The 18,605-nt window shown below is 32.6% G+C and overlaps 1 protein-coding gene and 1 long non-coding RNA gene across 2 annotated transcripts; both read right to left on the bottom strand.

Moving 5' to 3' along the window:
- Positions 1-1,276: 1,276 nt before the first annotated feature.
- On the bottom strand, positions 1,277-4,834 carry LOC139512533 (uncharacterized). Its single transcript, XR_011662298.1, has 2 exons — positions 4,731-4,834; positions 1,277-1,935 (listed from the first exon to the last, which is right to left on the bottom strand). It is a non-coding gene; the product is annotated as an uncharacterized lncRNA (long non-coding RNA).
- A 790-nt stretch (positions 4,835-5,624) lies between these two features.
- On the bottom strand, positions 5,625-18,317 carry LOC139512532 (deoxyribonuclease-1-like). Its single transcript, XM_071300215.1, has 7 exons — positions 18,054-18,317; positions 11,564-11,661; positions 10,893-10,994; positions 9,753-9,856; positions 8,659-8,771; positions 6,968-7,122; positions 5,625-5,769 (listed from the first exon to the last, which is right to left on the bottom strand). Exons 1-7 carry the CDS (start codon positions 18,225-18,227, stop codon positions 5,640-5,642), a joined length of 876 nt encoding a protein of 291 aa, XP_071156316.1. The 5' UTR covers positions 18,228-18,317; the 3' UTR covers positions 5,625-5,639.
- Between the last annotated feature and the right edge of the window lie 288 nt (positions 18,318-18,605).

The following is an 18,605-nucleotide window of genomic DNA, read 5'->3' as shown; positions in this document are numbered from 1 at the left end:
GTTCAATCAGTTCTATAGGTACCCTTTTCATATTCAAATACAAATTTCTCGTTGTTTTGTAAGTATGACTTCGTGTAAATGTGGTTATACAGGAACACTTCAGATTTATATGTCGATCGTTATCATTTTGTTCGTATGGCTTCCTGATTTGAAACTTTATTGAATTTGATCCGTAATTGTACAAAAAGCTCATCTTTAAAAAATGGAGTTATCTGCCTTTGTCCAGAATTATAGTTGAATCATGCAACTACGACATACATTAAGCACGATGATTAAGTAGTGCTTTTCTACATTTTGGTTTTATTTTGTCGATTGTCTTATCAAGGATTTGTATAGTAACTATACAAATCCTTGGTCTTATACATTGTTATCATTGTGATGTTCGTCCCAGTTTGATTTATTTTCTCTTTACGCAGTTTTTACCTTTCGAATAAAATCCAATTGATCTCGATGCTCAGAAATGTACATTGTATGTACTCGATTTCTTGAATTATTACGTCGACATTGATATCTCATGAATAAAATTTCAGACCAAACAGGTATCTGTATAGCCATGTGCAGAGAAATCTGTATGATATTCGTATGTTTTTAATCATTAATTATAATGTTCAGTACCGTTGTCTCTGGTTTAATGGTGTCGTCCTCATATTTCATATTTTTTATTTTACATTCAGTTTACAACTCGTTTTGTTACTAAAATATATTTTGATTTTCCCGTAATGGTCAACTGTAAATGCGCAATATTTTGTATTGCCTGGAAAAAGTCGATGCAAACACTGTGAACAATAAATGTACCGGGGTACTGCTGACCTGCGTTTCCCCCTTTAAATGTTTTGTGAAAGATTGAATACATTTACTAAGTATTCATCCACTTCATTTTTGTATATATTTTTTTTTATTTCCTGAACATTAAATTAATGAATCTGGAATAGATGGCTACTAGTATATAGTTAGGAGCCTGTAATTCATTGGTTGTCGTTAGTTGCTGTGTAACATCTTTGGTTTTTCGTTCATTATTTTGACATAAATAAGGCAGTTTGTTTTCTTGTTTGATTTGTTCTACATTAGCAATTTCAGGGCCTTTTGTAGCCGACTATGCGATATGAGCTTTGCTCATTGTTAAAGACCGTATGGTGACCCATAGTTGTTAATTTCTGTGTCATTTGATCTCTTGTGGATAGTTGTCTTATTTACAATCATACCACATCTTCTTATTTTATATATATATATATAGCAGTTATAATAATATTATTAAGAAAAGGCATATCATTTGATATTTGCTTTTATTAGTTATAGATGTATATATCAGCTGCATGCATCAAAAATGAAACTCATATAGCTTGCATGATTGTTATCGCTCAAGTAAATTACATCTTTACCTTTCATTCTCTGTTGAAGATTTCAAAATGTCTACAACTTTTATAACTATTTTAGAGACCAGCAATGTTTAATTTACACTCACTGACACACATTTTAAGATTACGAGAAAAAAAGTGACGATGCTTTAAATTGTTTCCTTTTCAACACTTGCGGTACATTTCAGTGTATCAACTAAACACGATATTTTGAACTTATAATATGATGTTTGCTTATTATCATTGATACCGTAAACATAATCTAATTTGAATGATTCAGAATCAATCAATGCTACAATAACAGCCTCCATTTCGGAGGTAAGTAATTTGGGGAACATGTCTTGGAAATGAGCAATTTCTGTTTTTAGTTGGTCTTTTTCGATATGGTCTAATACTGCTTCAATCAAGTATTGACTGTAACCCTCCTTCAGTATAAGGACATCATATGTTCTAGAGGTGCTTGAATCGTAGATATCATTTTTGTACAATTCACGAATTGTTCTTATATTATCCACTGGCTCTTTAGACATTGATTCCACAGTCTTTGCGTCTTTAACCTTCGACAAAACTTCCAGATTTGCTGAAAATATATAAGTGGTTTTTTTTTCTTACATGGATGTCAGACATTAACATAACACACACGTGACAAAAATCAACAGTTACACGTTTGTTTCATGAAAGCAACACTTTCGATCTAACTTTATTGTATTATATATAGGTTACCGAAATCTGCTTGTTCATTGATACTCGCTATTTACACAGTCAGCAAAATAAAGAATAAGAACTGGTTATGCTTTAAAAAGTCAAACATGTCGTTAATTCTTCGGCAAACTACTACTAGATATAGGAAGGTGTGGTATGAGTGTCAATGAGACAACTCTCCATCCAAATAACAATTTATTAAAGTAAACTATTATAGGTCAAAGTACGGTCTTCAACACGGAGCCTTGGCTCACACCGAACAACAAGCTATAAAAGGCCACAAAATTACAAGACGTGTAAAACCATCCAACCATACAAGTACCTATTTATTTGAAATAAAATAGGGTTATATCGCAGTCCCACTAGGCCACGATCGCACTACGATCCGTGAAAAAAAATGTAAATTTTGATGATCGTAGTACGATCGTGTAGATCGCAGTAAGGTCGTATCTTGGTCGTGGTGAGGTCTTCAAGATCGTGATGAGTGTGGCCAACTTTGAACATGTTCAAAACAATCGTGGTGCGGTCGTTGCGAAATCAGGTCGTAGTAGAAGCGTAGTGAGAGTGCACTAAGATCGTAGTCAGATCGCAAAGGTCGCTGTACCATCGTAGCGGTAGCATAGCGAGAGCGTGATTCTATTCCGAGAGACTGTGCTACGATCTCACAGCGACGTTATTACGACCTCACTACGACCATCACGTTCTCACCTCGACACAACTACGCTTCTACTCCGACTATACCACGTTTACACCACGCTGTTCAAGACCATAGTACAATTCTAGCACGCCCTTGCCGTCCTCATCACGCTCTTCTTACGACCTGACTACGTTTATACTACGACCATCATTCTCAATGTCATTTTCACATAAAATATATATCAAATTTCTCCAAGTTTTGTTTGTCTGTATGTAATTAGACTTTTTCCATTTTCTCTAACGGCTCAACCATGCTTCTCGTTTTAATATATAGATTGTACTGTTGGTTTTCCCGTTTGAATGGTTTTACACTAGTAATTTTTGGGACCCTTTATAGCTTGCTGTTCAGTGTGAGCCAAGGCTTCGAGTTGAAAGCCGTACCTTGGCCTATAATGGTTTACTTTTATAAATAAATCTTCCTATATCTATTGCCACATTAATCTCTGCTATCTTTCACTAAAATATCGTCATTTGAGCTTTATGGACAAGCAATAGTTTTATATAAAAAATACAAGATGTGGTATGCTTGCAAATGAGACAACTTTCTACAAGAGATCAAAATAACACACAAATTAACAACTATAGGTCACCATAGGCCTTAAACAATTAGCAAAGCCCATAACGCATAGTCAGCTATAAATGGCCACGGAATGACAATGTAAAATAATTCAAACGAGAAAACAAACGGCCTTATTTATGTACAAAAAAGAACGAAAAGCAAAAAAGGTAACACATAAACCAACGACAACCACTAAATTAAAGGCTCCTGACTTGGGACAGGCACATACATATTTACGTTGGATTGGTCGGTCCAACATCTCTGCTTGATCAGGATTCGTTACTATCATAGCTCCCTCTGCCTCTACATCAACCCAATACCACCACGCCCACATGTTCTAGTAGATTTTGGTGGCATGACTATTGTGTCCGCATAATCTACGTTTTAATCAGAAATAGAAGGAATGAAACTGTATTGTTATGGAACACGATGGTGACATTTTTTCTAAAAACGTTGTAAGATCGCGGTATGAACGTAGTATAAATGTGGTAAGAACGCGCTAAATCGCAGTAGAAGCGTGGTAAGATCGTGTTGCAATCGGATAACTCGTGGTATGGTTGTAGTGAGAACGTGATGAGCGTAGAAAGATCTTCGATAAGCCTAGTGAGGTCGCAGAATAAGCGCGGTGAGAACGTGGTATAATCGTAGCGGGATCGTTGTAGAAGCGTAACGAGGACATAGTAGCATCGTGAAAGCAACGAAAATTTACATTTTCATGCCGCTCATAACGCGACCTCACCAATATCTGAATTTATTTTAGATCGCGGTGAGCGTGGTACGATAGTGGTCTAGTGGGACTGAGGCCTAAATGTATTTTTTTTTATTGTGAATCTTTATTAATGCAAAAATGTACTTCGCATATTTTTATAGGTATTTGACAATAAATACTTTATAAAAAAGAAACCAATGATACCACACTTCCTTATTTTATAAGCAGGGTACAAAAAGAAACAACAAATGTATACTCATGACAATGAGATCAATGTGGAATGCACATAAACTCTGCTTTATAGTATACAACGCTTTGCAGAGTCGGATAGCTAATGACTATACCGTGACTCAATACCGCCCAGTCTTTGCTCTTAATCCCAAATGCCGAAATGTAAGGAGAAGCAGAAAATGTCAATTTTAAAGTTTTTGATTTGACTCGGTGTGGATTGAATCCACGACCTCGCTCACCCGGGTTGAACATGTTACCACGATATCACTCATGTAGTTTTATTTTTTAGGGTATAAAACTGTATCGCCACAAGCAAATCCAGATGTATTTTGTTTATTAAGTTGCCTCTCCTCTTGGCGACCGATGACTGACCGTGCAGGTTGGATTCGATCGTATAATATTCTCTAAAATTATACATCAAAATATAAAACAACGTTATCTTGGCGTCTGACTATATCTTAATTTAATGTACTATTACCTTTTCCTGCTAGCTGCATTTCAATAGGATAATGGTCGCTGACATCAGAAGTCTGAAATGGATATCAAGTTTAAAGGCAATAACAAATGTTTCAAACATTACTAATTGCAACTCTTGTAAAAGACGAATTAATAATTGTTTATAAAGTATGTTCAAGAAGTTTTTTTTCGTTTTTCTTAATTTTTGTTTAAGACAGGACAGTTGAACAACATAAGGGTAAATCATTTCCTCGGTTCCAAAGATTAGTGTGTTGATGTTTCAGAAAGATGGAATGGCTTATACTTTGATTTCGTCGAAAGCAGTGAGTGTTTACAGCTGAAAATACCAATTCTCGTTTTTGGAGATCGTATTAAAATTAGTAATATAGGGATATGATATGTCTTCAGATGCTAATCATTATGACACACACGTGATTTTCTCGCTGTACTGAAGACCCATTAGTGGCCTTCTGCTGTTTTCTGCTCATTAGTCGGGTTGTTGTTTGGCAGTGCGAGTTTTACAAGTACGCATCCACTTTCCGTCAGAAAGGTGATATTAAATCCGATTCCTCATGTAGTAAACTCTCTGCACACAACCTACAACTATTTTTGGTATTCAAAAATTTCTCCATGGTAGTTAAAGTTACCCGACCTTCAACCAGGTAGGAGAACCTCTGTTATAGTATTTACTTGTATTCATTGTTAATTTGTTCTTGCCCTGAACATACACGAATACATGCTACATGACGTTAAGCAACCGGCAATCATTAATTTAATCTTTCACAACAGTGTACGTTTTGGAGGACAGACTGACATGACATGTATTTCAAAGAAACAAACTTCAATGCAAATGTATATTAATCCAGGCAATGGGAATAAATAAATGTATTTAGAACGATCTATTATATAAACATTCACAGATTTTAGCTACCTAACATTTAGAAATAAGAAAATGATCGTATACCTGTTCTGGTGTTAGATTGAAATAGTCATCAAATTTAAAAACTCTAGCGCTGTTGGGAACCACTGCGTCTTTTAATTTAGCACCTGCCACAACAAATCTGCAATGAAGAGTAAACTATAATGTGTGAAAACAATTTTAATTCTACGACAATGATGTTCACTCCATTCATGCTTTTGTTAAGTATGTTCATTACTGTTCAGATGTCTCTTGATGGAGTAAATCAATTTCAATTGATATCTTATAGTGGGTCTATTTTGTTATGATGTTACATTATTGTTTCAGATAAGGGTGAAGTTTGGTACCTAATACTAATAAAACGTTTCTGCAATTGCAAGTGAATGATTCGACATTATTAAATCCGTATTTATGTGAACTTCAATTTGTCCCCTTAGCTAGAGATGGACAACGCATGAATTGTCCATGTAAAGTTATTTAAAGTAAAAGAATGTCAACGTTGAAAGTCAACGTTCAAACAAAGTTAAATCATTTTGACTAATTCGATCCACAAAAACACTCTTATACAGGTAAAAACGATCATAAACATATATTTTTAATCTATAAAATGAAATTAAACAGGCCATGAAAAATCTAATTGCACGAGTTGCTTAATCCATTTATATCTATATTTATGTTTATAATAATATAATATATATAAATCAGGCTATTAGTTTTCTCGTTTGAATTGTGTTTACTCTTGTCATTTCGGAGCCTTTTGTTGCTATAATCTGGTATTGGTTTTACTCATTGTTAAAGGCCGTGTGGCGATACTTATACATGTAGTCGTTAATTTTAATGTCATTTGGTTTCTTTTAGGGAGTTGTATCATTGGCAATCGTACCACGTTTGTGTACACGATGTGTAGAACATTATGTTATTCTAGTGAAATATAATTTGATAATAACATTACCGGTACCAATTTTTCTGCACCAGATGCGCATTTCGACAAATAATGTCTCTTCAGTGATGCTCGTGACCAAAATATGTAAAATCCAAAGCTTATATAAAAGATGTAGAGCTATAATCCAAACGGTCCAAAAAGTATAGCCAAATCCGTGAGCTTTGCATGAGGGAGATACAATCCTTAATTTATAATAATTTTTAACATTTTGTAACAGCAAATTTAATAACACAAAAATCCGTATTTTCATGCCAGTACCGGAGTACCGGCTACCGGAGTACCGGCTACTGGGCTGGTGATACCCTCGGGACAAACAGTCCACCAGCCGAGGCATCGACCCAGTGGTAGTAATAACATTAACGATACCAATTTTGATAACAATCATTGTTTCTGTTACCTGTCATAACTACATTCACTGTTGCCAGTTGTTGTGTCAACATCATCTCCAATCAGCCATGTAAACCTCGGGTCATTATATAGGGATACTGTGTCATGGTCACGGTCTGGTAGATAGCTACAGTCAGAATTCAAATCACCTGCTATGATCACGTCCTGCAGAATGGAAGAAATTATTACAATGTATATAATACATCCTTTTTTGTAAAAAAAAAAGAAGATGTGGTATGATCGCCGATGAGACTACTCTCCGCAAGAGACCAAAATGACACAGAAATTAACAACTTTAGGTCACCATACGGCCTTCGACAATGAGCAAAGTCCATACCACATGTAGTCAGCTATAAAAAGTCCCCGCAATGAAAATGTAATACAATTCAAACGAGAAAACTAACGGCCTAATTTATGTACAAAAAATGAACAAAAAACAAATATGTAGTTCATATAAACAAACGACATTCGGACAACCACTGAATTACAAGCTCCTGACTTGAGACAGCCACATACATACAGAATGTGGCGCGTTTAAACATGTTAGCGGTATCCCAACCCTCCCTAACATGGAACAGTGGTGTAACAGTACCCCATATTATAAGAACGAACTATAAAAATCAGTTGAAAAAGGCTTAACTCATCAGATGGATACAAATACAAATGGACGTGGCCGGGTACTTGTACATCCCAACAACAAAAAGACACTAATAAGTACAGATCTGAGAGTACTCGCAGTTACTGACAGCTAGTTCAAAACCACTAACAACTAATAAAAAAAAATCATGCATCTACCTAATAAAGGCAAGTTATTTTAATAACTTATTTTATGCAAACGACGAAAACCATTAATTCATTCTTTATGATTATTTTCATAATCCTGTGGGGAACCCCTGCATTACGCTCTTTTGACTGGGTGTCCATTGGTTAGTTTCTTCACTATGTATCTTATTACACTTTCTTGCTTATCTACAGATCGATAGTTTTGTAAACAAGATTTTTATTTTGGGATTTTATAAACTTTCCCACCCTCCTTCCCCTTTCAACACCTTAAGCTTTTTATTAAGATATTGGTTAGATGTTCATATATATTTTTGGTCGATTACAAATGTATTTTGGTAATAACGCCAGTTTATTAAGTTTGTTGGCTGCCATCTTTATTTTTGTATGCTTATGTAGCATATGTTACATTTATCATTTTATATCTTTATATGGCTTAGTTGACCCCTTCCTAGGCCAAGCTATTGTATTCTGTATTATTTTATTTCCGTTTTATGATTTGCATTCATTATTATCAGAGACATATAATACATTATATGTCTCTGTTATTATCTTGTTGGAAAATGTATATGTATATATTATATATTGTTTATTTTTGTATGAGAAACATTTTTACTCTGAATAAGTAAAAATATTGCAATTCAACTTCTTGTTTCTCTTTTCATTTATGCATTGCCCAAATGGTCCAATAAATGTTAAATACATGAGATACTCGCCGATTCATTCAAGTGAAAGGTAAATCTCTCGTTGTTTGTTTGGGTTTAAGGAGGAAAGCATAAAAGTCGTTATAAGGGCTAAAATGGCACCTAGAAGAAAAAAGGTATCTGGTATGGGAATTGTATGTAACTTAGTGCAAAAGGGTTTATTTTTAGATTGATGCTGATCACCACCCTTAAATTTTCTCTATTTAAATATCCATACCTCCAAATTCCATTGTGACTTGACAATGTCATATACTCTTGTTATGTTATCTATTTCTTCTGGTGCTTTACTCGGTTTGGAATGGAGAGCAAGAATAGCAAAATCAGAGACATCTGTAAAACATATCATACGCAATTATATCCTACATAAACAGAAGAATGTTCAACTTTGCATTTAAAAGAAACCAAGCAAATAATGACTACAAGTTTACATGCATGTGTTTTGTGCTGACGCATTCCAATCGTATAAACTAACACACAAGCGAACCTGGCTAGTATGGATGTTTTCATATATATTTTTGCTTGGCTACGATGCTTTTTCTCTGCGAAATAGTATATTACTTTCTTATTATATTATACGATTTACGTGCAAATACGAGTTGTGAAAGCCTTCCCAAACACATACATGTAAGTTTGGATTGATTGATTGATGTTTATACGACCTAGCTAAGTCGTTATAACAAAATAAAATTAAGATGTTGTAACGAGTTGGATAAGTATTAAGTTGGTATAACGAGTTGGATACGTTAAGTTGCTATAACGAGATATCTAAGTAGATTAAACGAGTAAAGCTAATTGTTTAATCGAGTTAGCTAAGTTGTTATAACAAGTACGCTAAACTGTAATAAAACGTACGCTTTAGTTTTATAGTGAGTTAGACAAACTAAGTCGTTATAACGACTTACAAAATAAAACTCCACCCTGCCACTAACCGGCTGCCGTATAATCCATTCCTTTTTTCTTGAGTATATCGTCACCGAATACGAATTGTCATCAAGTTTTAAATTACGACGTGTGCTTCTAGTGAAGCATGATATACTTCTCATTCTGGATCACTTGAAATCAGCCTCGGTTTCATGGCAGGTTCGTATTGTTTTTCTACGTAATGGTTTGCAGACAATTATATGTCTTTTGTGCAGCTGTTGTTCATGCTAACAACTTCTGACCTGATTTTGTGTTTTTGTTACAGTAACGGCCGATTTGTAGATTTGTTTTGCATGTCAGTCATAACATCGTTATGTTAGAATATCCTTTTTTAGTTTTCATGTTAGTTAATTCTGCAAAATTAAAGAGAAAATTATAGACGTTTCTAACCTGTTGAAAGTGATTCAAAGCGCACAACAAATGGAGGCCTCTCAAAAACATCAAGTGGGTCGTCATATTGATAAGTATCCGTGACCCGGAGCTTTGTGCAATTCCTGTTGAAATATAACAAAATAGTATAACAAAAACCTTTTCATTATTTCTCACCAGAAATTTTTATCTTTTGAATATCAATTTTGTAAGGAAATCATCTAACCATGAAAACGAGGCCAAGTACAACTTTTAGTTAATATATAGAAGTTCAAAGATCGATATTTTTTTTGAAAAAACACACATATTAATATCAACTTAACAATTATAGATCTGAAAGATATTTGTAAAAGAATATATTTTATTCGAAAGGAGAGACTACAACAGTTGTGTTCAAATGAAAATGAATTCGCGCCACCATAGACAGAACTGTCGTCATAATACGGCTACATGTCTCGTGAGGTAAATAAGTTCAATACTCATGTGTTATATTCCATAACATAAAAACCATTCCTTTTGTCTGTTTTCGATAATGGCTCTGTTGGCAACGGTTTATTTATTTGTGAAGACTTTTTATCTTGAACCTTTAAATATTATGTATTGTAAGTACTGATGTATAGTACCTAGGAACTATCTAATTAATCGTTTACGTACGAAAAACAATTTTGAATCTACTTAAGTTTGGATCTAAAGAAAGTTGAGACAGACCCAATTGTTTGTTTATATACAAAACACGCAATACTGCTATCGGTAACAGGATAGACAAAACGGGTTACATGTAGGATTGTGTAATGAACGTTTCTCATATCTTCTTGTGTCTGAGGCGACAATTCTCTTGATTTTAAATAAAAATTACATAAAAACCAAAACAATTTTACTGACCAACTAACGAATTCAATATCAGACAGCGGACTGTACCCTATGTTAAACTCATAATCCCATAGAGAATATACAAGATGTGAATGAATTAGAAAACAGCTTTAATCGGATCTGACATATTCACATGAAAATTTTTAACGAAGACACATCTCAGACTGTTCTCAAATATTTGAGTTCGAGCGTTCCCGATGAAGTTAAATTAAGAAAAGCGCATCAGACACACATATATATAGAAGTGTTATATGCATTTTCTTTAATATTTTCTTGTTGAATGAAACATACCAATAAAGAAATCCATATTGTTCTTTTGATGAAGATCTTCCAAGTTTTTCACTAATCACAGATTCCAACATACACGGTTCTTCTAGTTGTTCATTTAGTAGACTAAAAATATATTCATGTAAACAATTTTGTTTAAATAGAAATAGATCTAGAAATCTTATATATATATTACGTATTTTTAGAAAATACAATCGCAAAATTTGAATGAATGAACAAACAAACAACAAGTGCAATGATAAATATAAATTAAAAATATAACAATTATTTTTTTGGCTCATATATGTAAATCGGATATGCCTTCTACGTTAAGGCTTTATAATGTCTCAAATATATTATCAAGTTGTCCACAATCAGGACAAATTAGAGCTTGATATATGTATATATGAAATAGACACTTATTCTTTCGCGAAGACAGTCATTATAACCATCAATTTTCTGGTTTTATCATGCTGTTGGGAAGGTGTTTCAATGACACACAACTACCCCATTACCTTAATATACTTTTATCACATTAACATGCTATCGTTCTCAATATGGCTAAAATATAACCCCCTAGTCATTAAACATTCATTCAACCAGCATTCAACATTCATTCTCAGGCTGAATTCATGTAGTACTATGAGACGGTGAATATTCGAGAAAAGTGTACTATTATAACTGACCATACATACCTCATTTGTGCATTTGCCTTGGCTTTCAACGCATTGAAAGCTGTGTCGCTGGCATCTCGAATTTCCTGTACAAGTGTTAGGTCACAAAAAATCAGGATCTAAAACAGATTATTTTTGCAACAGTTGAGTACTTTGGTTAAGACATAATATCTAGACAAATGTTTCATTTAATAATATGAAAGAAATAATTACCTCGGGATTTATAACATTTACACAGCTACTTTTGCATATGTACTATTTCTGTACTAAAAATATGTAGTACTGGAAATTTACTTTTAATATTATTTTAGTACTATTTCTTTACTTTAAGATTATTGTAATATTTAGGTACTTGTATTTTACAGTACTTGAATTGTACTTAATATTTTGGTACAGAAATAATACAATATTTCATGTTTGAAAATCATAATTTTAAGAGATTTGAAATAGAAAAACTTTCAAAATGCTGAAAATGTAACGGTAGTAACCAAAAATCTGTAGTGCCTAAATTTCAAGTACAAATTAAGTACTGTAAAATACAGGTACCTAAATATTACAATAATTTTAACGTAACAAAAAAGTACTGATTATTAAAAGTTAATTTCCAGTACCACAGATTTTTAGTACAGAAATAGTACCTATGCAAAAGTAGCTGTGTATACATGTTGGGTTTTTTGTTGGAGTTTTTGAAACCCAATTGTTTTGACGATACTTGTAGTAAAAAAGCTCGTCACTGTCAGACAATTTTGAATCATAGTACTGTTAATTGAGATTAGAAGGAATACCATGTTCAAAAGAAATTTTCGATGATCAACAAAAAAAAATGGATAACATTTGTTTGTTTTTTATTGTCAATAAGTTGATTTTCAAGAGGAAAACGTCTATATATATATTATATATTTTCATTCCGAGTATAATGATATATTGTTAGTCAACTTTCCATGGTGAACCGAAAACGTCTTATATTGGTTAACCATGTTAACCACCAGCAACGTAGGTCTAATATAGTAATCCATTATAGTATATTCGGTATTTTTTTCCATTCCTTATAAACCCTATATCAAGTAATACCCATGCACGTTGTTTTCTTTTCTGGTTTTGTTGTTTGTAACTGGAACGTACGTGCACGATCTATCACCATATTAAATTATTATATCCTGTTATCCGTTTTGTCTATCCTGTTACCCGATATAGCATTTTTGCGTATTGTGCGTGCTAAACTGCGAAAAACGTTCACTTTACCTTTAAATGAGTCCAAATAACCAAACATTTCCTTATTTGTAAAAATAAATTTAATTATATTATACACATTTTGAAGAAGTTTTAGTCAAATATTGTGTATCCCATATTACTGTTTCTATATTTATCAATGATGTTGCGAAATAACTACTCCATTGTATGCAGTGATATACCGTTTTTCTTTTATGTTCTTGGTTTCCAGCACTTACTTGTACTGAACGCCGATTGAATTTAGTTTGTATTTCATATAAGAAAACAATGTTACATATAATAATGAAGAAACGGAGGTTTGTCGTTATGGTTATCATAAACATGAGATACAATTGTTCATTTTTTAAGATTTCAAGGCGATCAGAAATCAGAATTTGAAATATGGTACCCTGACAATGAACGCACATACATAATCTGACTTCCAAACTTTTTTTTTTATTTTTATCATATCAAAATAGATCCAAATCATATTTATTATTGATGTTCTTACTCATAAAGCATACAAACTTTCATTTAAGCACTATTAAACAGCTTAATTATCCATTAAAAGTAAATACAACTGTACTGAGAATTCGACATTATTACCCTGTATTTAGCTGAAAGTTAAACATGCGTCACATATAAACAGTATGTCAGGCATGTTTATCATTATAATGATAGTTAAAATCAAATCTGCGCTGTTCTTTATTTTTTCTCTAAGTAGAAATTCGGTGTCAATTACTAAATCTTTTTATGCCCCACCTACGATAGTAGAGGGGCATTATGTTTTCTGGTCTGTGCCTCCGTTCGTCCGTCCGCTTCAGGTTAAAGTTTTTGGTCAAGGTAGTTTTTGAAGAAGTTGAAGTCCAATCAACTTGAAACTTAGTACACTTGCTCCCCATGATATGATCTTTCTAATTTTAATGTCAAATTATAGTTTTGACCCCAATTTCATGGTCTACTGATTCAGAACATAAAAAATGATAGTGCGAAGTTCAGGTTAAAGTTTTTGGTCAAGGCAGTTTTTGAAGAAGTTAAAGTTACATCAACTTGAAACTTAGTACACATGTTCCCTATGATATGATCTTTCTAATTTTAATTCCAAATTAAAGTTTTGACCCCATTTCACGGTCCACTGAACATAGAAAATGATAGTGTGAGTGGGGCATTCGTGTACTATGGACACATTCTTGTTTTTTTCTCTTAGTTGCAGCACTTTTTGGGTTCACCTTAATCTGGAGCGCCCAGAGTAAACACCTGAGACTCACAGGATGCATATGACAGTGAATAACCTTATGAAAAAGATAAAGCACATCCCAAATTCAAGTGTTTAAATTGACCAATTGAAAGCCATTTTGTTAGCAAAGCTAAACAAGCAGCGGATCCAGAAATGCTTGTGCAAAAGGAAGATGTCAAACCTTAACTTTGCAACTTTTCCGCGAATTCATCAGAACCTAACACTAGAAAGTTTCAACTTCTCGACCTTCACTTTTGTGCGTTTTGTTTTTATTATATATATCAGTTAGACTATAAATTGTTTTTCAACTAAAGTTGCCAACATACATGGACAAAGTTGTTTTAATTTTAAATCCACAATTTAATTACTTCATACTAATTGTTTAACTTTAACCGAATATCTTTTGAAGTTGTTAAGAATAATTTTTTTTATAGTATTTAAAAGGTATTTTTTATAGTTGTATATAGCAATCAATGAGACAATAACAATTATAATGTATGTAACTATATTGTAACACTCTAGACGAAAGAAAATAAAAATAAAACATGACATTTCATAAAAGTTTGCCAAGATTAATTCTTTAAGTTATCTTTGACATCTGAAATACTGACGGTATAATAAATATTTGGTAGTCAAAACCAACTTTTAAATTGAATGCTTCTTTTTGTTATTTTTTTTTTGGTGTAAAAGTTGAGCACATTTTGTATGAAAGCGCTGCTTTGTACTTAACAATTGTAGTGTGTTTTCAATGCATAATGATTGTTGGGATGTTGTCACGGGTAGCATGTGTTGTCACGGGTAGCATGTGTTGTCAGGAAATTGTATTTGGAATATCTATCTAATTTTGGAATGCCTATCGAATGTTGTTGACGCCATTCAAAAGTAAACCTTTTGATATTATAAACAGATGAATATGAAAGTAGACTCATTGGTCGGGTGTTTGTCTCTTTGAAATATTCCCCATTTCCATTCTCAATTTTATTCTATGGTCTCAAAAGTAATAGCTTTGTACGCCAGGATATTGTTCAAGTCAAAACATATTTGAAATTAAAATGTATTGTGCACTCTGTAACACAAATGTCATATCCGCGTTTTTATTTCAATTCACGTGAACTAGGCCGGTGAACTGTTAACTTGAAACAGAATTATTGAATTATCAAAGAATATTTTTAAAAGATTTGAACAAGAGAACTTTTTCTGCATGTGTTTGAATGGAGATGAATTAAATTTATGAACATTGAAATATATTTTTCTTCTATTATGTATTTGATTTGTGAAATAAATGATTGCATATTGACTCAACAAATAACGTTACCGAGAATAATTTATATATCAAACTTTTGTCAACTTACGGAATTTTCTTTACTATACAGAAATCTTATTCATGTAGACATTATTCTTATAAGAAAGACAAAACAGGCAATTTTTCAAAATCCTAAAACAAATTTAAAGATAGTTTCAAATACTTGTACATGATGTTTAATTCTGTAAATATGCACGACGGGTGCCACATATGGAGCAAGATCTGCTTACCCTTCCATATCACCTGAGATCACCCTCAGTTTTTGGTGGCGTTCGTGTTGATTAGTCTTTAGTTTTCTATGTTTAGTCTTGTGTACTATTATTTGTCTGTTTGTCTTTTCTTTTTTAGCCATGGCGTTGCCAGTGTTATTTTTTATCTATGAGTTTGACTTCTCTTTGGTATCTTTCGTCCCTACTCTATATGTCTTAAATACTATCATAAGTGTTGGAGTATCAGTAAATATCAAAGTAAAAGAAATGCATAACTATCACCGACTGTGCAAGGGCTGTATATATAGCCAGTCAAACACTTCCATCATCATCAACAATTATAAGTCTAATAATATTTAAATGATAATACAATTACAAAACGTAATAAAAGTATTGATATAATCATCATTATACAGATTTTTTTAATGGAAACAATACTTTACAAAATTTAAATTAATTAAAACAATAACAAAGTGAAATGGAATTTGGGGAACCATAACACTCAAGGTCATCTGCTGTAGAAATCTTAATTCCTGTTCAATAAAATTTCCAATATAATTATTTGCAACCAATATTGCTAACAGCGTTAGCATGAGATACAAATTCCGTATCATAAAATATATCCAAAAGTTATGACCCCCCCCCCATAAGACACATCATTGCTGTCAAAAACTTAATAGAATAATTCAAAAGTTTTTCCTAAATTGCGACACATTTTGTAAACCAACTAAGTACAAAGATGATATGATCTAAGGACATGCCATAATCATATTACTGCTTCAATAGGTTGTCTACCAATTTCAGTTTTAACCTTTTGAAAACCGAGAGATGTGGAAAATAGTTATTGTTTTTTGGAAATTGTAACAAGCTATAGAACTACTTAAAACACCCATAAAGTTGCTGACTTGAAAGACCTTTTGTAAGAGTTTCCAGATTTTTCTAATCATAAAACAATTAAATAAGTATCTTTCACAATTGTTGTATAGAAAAAAAAAAACATTATTAAAAGTATCCGGCATTGTTTTACTATTAATTCATAAGAGGAGTTACTTTCCTATCTCTATCGCGTCAACTGTTTTGCCATTGTGATAGCAAAATGAATGTACAAAAACCCAAGCAATCATGTCAATAGCTATATTAAATGAATGTACAAAAACCCAAGCAATCATGTCAATAGATATATTAAATGAATGTACAAAAACCCAAGCAATCATGTCAATAGCTATATTAAATGAATGTACAAAAACCCAAGCTATCATGTCAATAGATATATTAAATGAATGCACAAAAACCCAAGCAATCATGTCAATAGCTATACTAAATGAATGTACAAAAACCCAAGCAATCATGTCAATAGCTATATTAAATGAATGTACAAAAACCCAAGCAATCATGTCAGGCCTAAATTAAAATATTGTTTGTTTGCCCTTTTCCGACCATATGTTTTGAAACAGGGTAGGTAGGTAGGTAAAATCTTTTATTTTTTTCCCCAAGAAAATAACTTGGCTCGGTATATTATTTGTCATGGGTAGGCAGGTAGGTAAAATATTTTATTTTATAGATACAAAATCTGCATAATGTCATTTTTTGTCCGTTTTGTTTTTGCAAATAAGTTTTCCGCTGGGACTATTAGTTTTGAAAAAAAAAATATATAAGAGATAACTTTGTACTGGTAAGATAATGTCCGGGCAGACATATATTACTAGTAGAAAAAGTCCATAGAGTGTTACAAATTTCGTGTGTGCCTTTTTTTCCAATAAAAATGCTATAAGACTTAAAACTTAATTGTCACATATTTTGCATCACATTAATAAATGATCTGTATGGAAAACTTGGCGATTTTACTGCCAGATATTCTCCACTTTACAGGGTTTTGTCACTTTTGGTTCATGTCAGATATAAATAATTTAGCGGCATCGTTAACATAATGATTCTGATATGCGGATCACAAAAGGCCATCACTACATAGAATACAACGTCCGTTTACAAATTAGTTTGTACACACGTTAATACTTTTGTATCAAACGAACTTTTTTGTAAATGAACCCTGCTCTTTAAGTTTAAAGATACAGAGTAACGTACTTCATATCATGATTTCAGAAAGCGTTCAACATCGATTTCAAACAAATGCTTTGAAACTTCAAATGCAAGTGTTCATGTCAAACGCTCAGGTGATACCAAACGGACTGGACCTTATACGTAAAGATAAAACCCGAGGATTCCGGTAAAAAAGTTTTGAGCGGGAAATACAAATATAAGATTTTTGGTAGGAACGAAAAAATAAAATAAAATAAAATCTTGCTGGTAAATACAAATAAAAGATTTTCAGGCGGAACGAATTGATAGGGTCGGTCGGTAAAGGGCAAACAAACAATATTTTAATTTAAGCCTCAATAGCTATATTAAATTAACAAAACATAAACCTACTACGCAAGGACAGTTATAAATTAAAAGCTACCTTGATTCACAAGAAATTTATACATGGTCAACTTTTATCAAAAGATTCTACAAAATAAAATAATGTATAATATCAAATAGGATAAAATCACTTACATCTATTAAAATATCCACAACTTCAGGCTTATCCATCTTTGTTACTCCAAATACTTGTATATTGAAGGCACATATGGTGAGTGGAGATTTAGCCACTTGTGGTATGGAGGCCGCTTGGAATCCATTATAGATAGATAACAGGACCAAAAACTGAACAAACATCGTACTCTGCATATACACGTGTTATGATCAGAGAAAGTAAACACAACTGAACTTTATAATGTGTTAAGTCATGCCTGGTGTTGTTTGTTTGGGTGACTGAATTTGACGTCAAAAGGGTATTTATATCGGGAACATCATGCATAAACCTTTTATAAATTTCAAGTTGAAGCAATAATTTACATTTTTCATTTCTTAACGTCTTGTGAACCGTAAAATAGCTTGATTTGATCAAAATTGCCGAATGGTTTTTAAAAATAAATATTTATATATCGTTTGCTGCAGTTTATGTAAATAGTAAACCTAATTATCAAATATATATTATACATAGTTACGACCAACTTTTAAATGTGTCATTTTGAATCCCGAGGTCATTTTGATATTTTGATTATT

The sequence above is a fragment of the Mytilus edulis genome, chromosome 2, assembly GCF_963676685.1.
Source record: "Mytilus edulis chromosome 2, xbMytEdul2.2, whole genome shotgun sequence".
Taxonomy (NCBI): Eukaryota; Metazoa; Mollusca; class Bivalvia; order Mytilida; family Mytilidae; genus Mytilus; species Mytilus edulis.
Note: the sequence above shows the minus strand (reverse complement) of the source record. Positions and strands in the feature narration are given on the sequence as shown.

Excerpts from the sequence above, each read along its gene's own strand:
- LOC139512532 (XM_071300215.1), bottom strand. The coding sequence starts at position 18,227 with ATGCAGAGTACGATGTTTGTTCAGTTTTTGGTCCTGTTATCTATCTAT. Across the intron at positions 10,995-11,563 it reads AAGGCAAATGCACAAATGAG|TCTACTAAATGAACAACTAG; the intron begins GTATGTATGGTC and ends ATATATTTTTAG. Across the intron at positions 7,123-8,658 it reads AGTCACAATGGAATTTGGAG|GACGTGATCATAGCAGGTGA; the intron begins GTATGGATATTT and ends TCCATTCTGCAG.